This window comes from Pantherophis guttatus, chromosome 6 (assembly GCF_059756535.1).
Source record: "Pantherophis guttatus breed Tessera chromosome 6, ASM5975653v1, whole genome shotgun sequence".
Taxonomy (NCBI): domain Eukaryota; kingdom Metazoa; phylum Chordata; class Lepidosauria; order Squamata; family Colubridae; genus Pantherophis; species Pantherophis guttatus.
In genome coordinates this window covers 67141046-67145941 of record NC_142068.1, presented here as the reverse complement: position 1 = coordinate 67145941, position 4896 = coordinate 67141046, and the positions used below count along the sequence as shown (strand labels likewise).

Sequence of the window (4896 nt, the reverse complement as noted above, 5' to 3'; positions counted from 1 at the left end):
TTTTTTCCAGAAACTTTTTAAAAAAACTTTCTATTGACCAATAAAAATATTAAGTCAATATGTGAGAAGAGGTGAGTTTGACTAGCAGATATTTGGGGGAGGGGAGGGTTAAAATAATAATGCTACATACTATGAGACTATTTATGTGTGTGTGTGTATATATATATATATATATATATATATATATATATATATATATATATATATATATATGTGTGTATATATATATATATATATATGTATATGTGTATGTATATATTAAATCCTGGCTTTGTGCCTAGATGGTATTCAAGAGAGAGAATAAAAATCTATCCGAAAACCAAATTGGATTAAAAACAATTAAAAACATCACGAACTAGTTTAATGTGGAAAACCTGGCTAAAATAAAGACATTTGAATTATTTTCTAAAAGGAGAAAGAAGAATTGGATACAGTTCTTGTGGGAATTGATTCTATAGCTTGAAATAATTCAAGAAAGAAGAGAATGAGATCATTTTTAAAGAAGATTTGCCTTGCTATCCAGATCGATTTCTCTCAAGTTTACCAGCCAGTTTGGAGATTTATGAGTTATCTGGCACTCAAGGGAACTTGTAAAAAATTATTATCTCAGCTTTACTAACTCAGCTCTGGTTTATCACAGTTCTGACCTAGAAAGTACAGCTCTAACAAGTATTATCCCAATAATGCATATGGCTGAACAAATAAAGCACATAATAACTATTACGATTATAGTTCTCTCTCCATGCCATCTGATGTTTGCATAGCTACAAACGCAAGTGGTTCCCATACAGATCCCTGAGAAAAAAAATATATAGTTCATTGAGCACTTATGCTGCACGTAGAAAGGCCCAGATTTAAATTGCAGCATTTTCACAGAAGGCTGGAAAAATTAATGCTTTAAAACTTGAAGAGATGCTGCCAGGCAGAATCACAATGATTGCAAAGAGACTTTAGTGGTCTGATTCAATATATGTTTGTTTCATATATTCATATTATTTTCAGCATCTCCACAATGGACCTCAAATTAACAATACTTAACAATAAATTAAGCTTTGTATCATGTCAGTAACGCTAATGAAAAATTAAAAGATTGGGGAGAGCCTATGAATAACATACAGTATATATATGTTATTCATAACATATATATATGTTATGAGTAACATAATGAATATGTTACTTGCCAACATAGCCAATTTGTTATTGGTTGTGAATAAGGGCCAATTTTTTTTTTTTACAGAACTAAATATAACTTGCTTATTGCTCCTGCAGTGTTAAAAACACCTGGCTTGTAACTTACGTGTGATGTCCTTATTGCACAACTCTTATAATAAAAGATTCTTTAACTCCTTATCAAGCATAAGCTAATTTGAGAAACCCTTTTAAGATCAGTTTCCCCCAACAACAGCTGCCTTTGATGCATCCAGGAAAAAAACCTTTGCTGTCTGTATACTTCCAGATTAAGTCCTCAAAATTTTGTTGAAGCTATTATGAATACTGCACACATTGTCTTTACATAAGTATCACTTTCCCACTCACTCAATATGTAAATCTCTGTGCAAAAAAAAAAAAAAAAAAAAAAGCTCTTTGCAGCATATCTGTCCAGGACCAAAAATTTCTATAGCTCTTGGTAATCACTTGATGAAAACAAAATAGTGCAAATTGACTGTTACTGGTCATTAAAATCCTTCATAGAGTCATGAACACTGTTCTTGGGTCTTGGTATCCTACAAAATAAGGAAAAGGCATCGGCCAGAGAGCACCTGGCTGTCCTCCAGAAGTGCTTCTGGGATCCAGGTTGGGAGGGGGCACTGGAGGGAAAGGAATGCCAGAGGAATCCCTCCTGGTGAAAGTCTGTTGAGGTGGTGAATAAACATAGGACAAGGGACCACTTTGAGGTCCAAAAGGAAGGTGACCATAAAATGGTACGCCATGGAAGGATGATTCTGGCCTCATCTCCTGCAGCTGACGCTTCAGCTTCATCCGTCGGTTCTGGAACCACGTCTTGATCTGCAGAAATAGAAAGAAACCGGAGATAAATCGGTATCCCTTATTAGCACATGTGTAGAGTCCCATTCTGCTGCCTTTATATTCCAATAGAGTGAAGAAACAAATGCTGATATCCAGTGTTGGGATATATAATGGCAGGGTTTGAAATGAATACTGTTTTATGATATTATAAAACTTGGTGCCTTCCAGATGCACAAAGGCAACAAAAGCCTCCCTAGAATTCCTAACCATTATAGCTGAAGACAAACTAGGCATGGCTTTTGTAATACATTGGGAGGTCACCAGCTGGAGAATGAATATGGTAAGGAATGAATGTCCCTCTCTATACATTAAATCACAGCACATTAGCCCAATAAAATAAACCTACCTACCAGAGAAGCAGTTGCAACACTGGTTAAAATTCATACATTCAGTTCATACTCATCTGGATGAAGGTTCTCTTAAATTGGCTTAGCCTATCTTAAAGCCCAAACATCTATCCTTAAACCTTGTTGAAAACTCCAATTTCCAGATCTCTTTTCCCTTTCCAATGAAAAGGACGATAGGCCTAGGAATTTTGGCAAAATTAGATTAGGGTCCAGAATGTTGATGAGAGAGCCACAGATTATAGAAAGATCTCCTTTCTTACATCTTGGAAATAGAATTGCTTCTCCCCTATCCCCACCCCCAAATCTTTCGACCGGCTTCTCGTATTACCTGGACTTCAGAGAGCTGCATTTTGCTGGCCAATTTGCGCCTTTCCGCCGCTCCCAAGTATTTGTGCCGCTTGAAAGAGCTCTCCAGGGTGCTGATCTGTTCCAAGCTGAAAGCGGTGCGCAAACGGCGAGTATTCGCGTTTCGGCTTCCACCGTCGTCTGGAGTTTGGCACTCGGAGAAGTTTCCTTCGCCGTCGGACCCGCACTCCGTAGTGCTCCACGGCATTTTGGAAGCAGCTAACCAATCCGGGAAAAAAAAAAATAGGGTAAGGATCCGGGGTCAGAGGGGCAAACCCGTTTCCTGTTTTCCCTTCCCGAAGAAAAAGTGGCTGCGTTCCTCAATCTATTGCCTAGAAATGGACTGGGCTGCAACCATGTCCAGATAGACCGGCCTATGACTTCGCTTGGCCAATAATGGAAATTACAGACCCACGAATCTGGAGCGCATCTGACTGAGGAAGGTTGAAAAAGCGCATTTCGGAAACGTTTACATATTAAGAAAAATATGGAAAGGCAGCGTTCACGAACGTGGGGTAAGGGGGTCCCAAATATGCCCAACTCCTTCATACAATTTAGAACCTCTTCAGATTTATTAACCATTAACTTGGGATGGGAAATAAATGGAACTACTCCTTCCTTAAAGTGAACCTTAGGACTGTTTTTTTAAAAGGAGTCTTTAACTTTGCCCGTTCCTATCTCTGAAAGCGCAAAGAGAGACTCCCAGCCTCCAGTCTCACTCCTCTTCGGCTTAGGTTGCCCTCTAGTAAACGTAACTCAGCGGAGCTAGTGCTTTTTTCTAATAATCCAGCTTTTTTCTAATAAGCCAGACAACACGGTGTACTCAATTTCCTTCTACATGCAGCAAAGTTTGCGAAGTTGAAGCCATTGATTTAATCTGACACAGGCCCTCTTCAATAGTTACGCAAAGAAGCAACTTTTTCTCTGGAAAAAGGCAAGGCTCGAAGGCTGAAGCACATCACTCGGCTTCTTTCTTTCTTTCTTTCTTTCTTTCTTTCTTTCTTTCTTTCTTTCTTTCTTTCTTTCTTTCTTTCTTTCTTTCTTCCTTCCTTCCTTCCTTCCTTCCTTCCTTCCTTCCTTCCTTCCTACTTACCTACCTACCTACCTACCTACCTACCTACCAACCATTTATTTTAGTTAAAACACGACAACCGGGAGTCTCCAACTTGGGACTCCCATTTTACTCTGGACTGGAATCCAATCGCCCTAAGTGTAATGGAAGCTGCCTTCCACGCTTCCAGTGGGAGCCACGCTAAGTTTGGAGCACCCAACCGTCTCTGTTTGCACCGTATTCTCTGCCTACCGCCTGATCTAAAACACAACACACCGAGGCCAGTCCTGCCCCCGATGCCTCCATCAGTCAATCCCGGGGCTCTTCCCCCCGTTCTAGCCCGATCTTTGCCCGCGGGCGCCGCAGCAAGAGAATTCAGCAGGAAACCCGCGATCTGCACGAGAGGAGGTACCTGTGGACGAGGAAGGCAAGGGCGGCCTGCTCTTCTGGAGCGAAGGGAGAGGCCCCGGAGGCGGCTCTTGTGAACTGGGGACCAGCTTGATCTCACTCGGGATCTTCTCCCCGGCCGGTGAATCCTCCTGCTGGGCTCGGCCGCCTTCGGATGGGGGGGCCTCCTTGGCTTCTGGCCTGCTCTGGGCATGCCTGCTGCTGGGCCGGCTGCTTTGGGAGAGCCATTCTACGGAGAAGGGAGCCTTGGTCATGGCGCGCTGGCTTCGGGCTGTGTGTCCAGGCTGGGCGTGCCCGCCCTCGTCCCTTCCCTTATGAGCCGCGGCCCCGAGGCAAGCGCCGCTGGAGTAAACAAACATCAAAGGGGCAGATAAGCGCCGTCTAATTATCATCGGGCCTCCCCCGACAAAAGAGGCTGTTCACACATTTTCCAAAAGCCGGCCGGGCCTGGCTCCAAGGTGTCTGCCGAGGGCTCAGGTCGCTCGGTGGTTAAGCGATTTACAGGCCCCGTCATATCCTTTGCCGCTCGGTCTCAACCCCACCGATTGCCCCGGCTTTATGGGAAGGGTGGCTTCAAAAGGCCACGGGGGGGACAGTAAATAGTCGCCTGGCTCAAGAGGAGATTTGGTTGGGGCCAATTTGTCTTCACATCCACATTTTGCAACCCTCTTGCTTGCTTAAGGAGTTTTATCCAACAGGAGCCTGATTAGCCTGGTA

At 42.9% G+C, this 4896-nt stretch overlaps 1 protein-coding gene across 1 annotated transcript; it reads right to left on the bottom strand.

The window, feature by feature from the left end:
* Positions 1-226: 226 nt before the first annotated feature.
* On the bottom strand, positions 227-4896 carry VENTX (VENT homeobox). Its single transcript, XM_034436537.3, has 3 exons — positions 4184-4896; positions 2704-2939; positions 227-2007 (listed from the first exon to the last, which is right to left on the bottom strand). The coding sequence occupies exons 1-3, from the start codon at positions 4569-4571 to the stop codon at positions 1687-1689; spliced, it is 945 nt and encodes a 314-aa protein (XP_034292428.1). The 5' UTR covers positions 4572-4896; the 3' UTR covers positions 227-1686.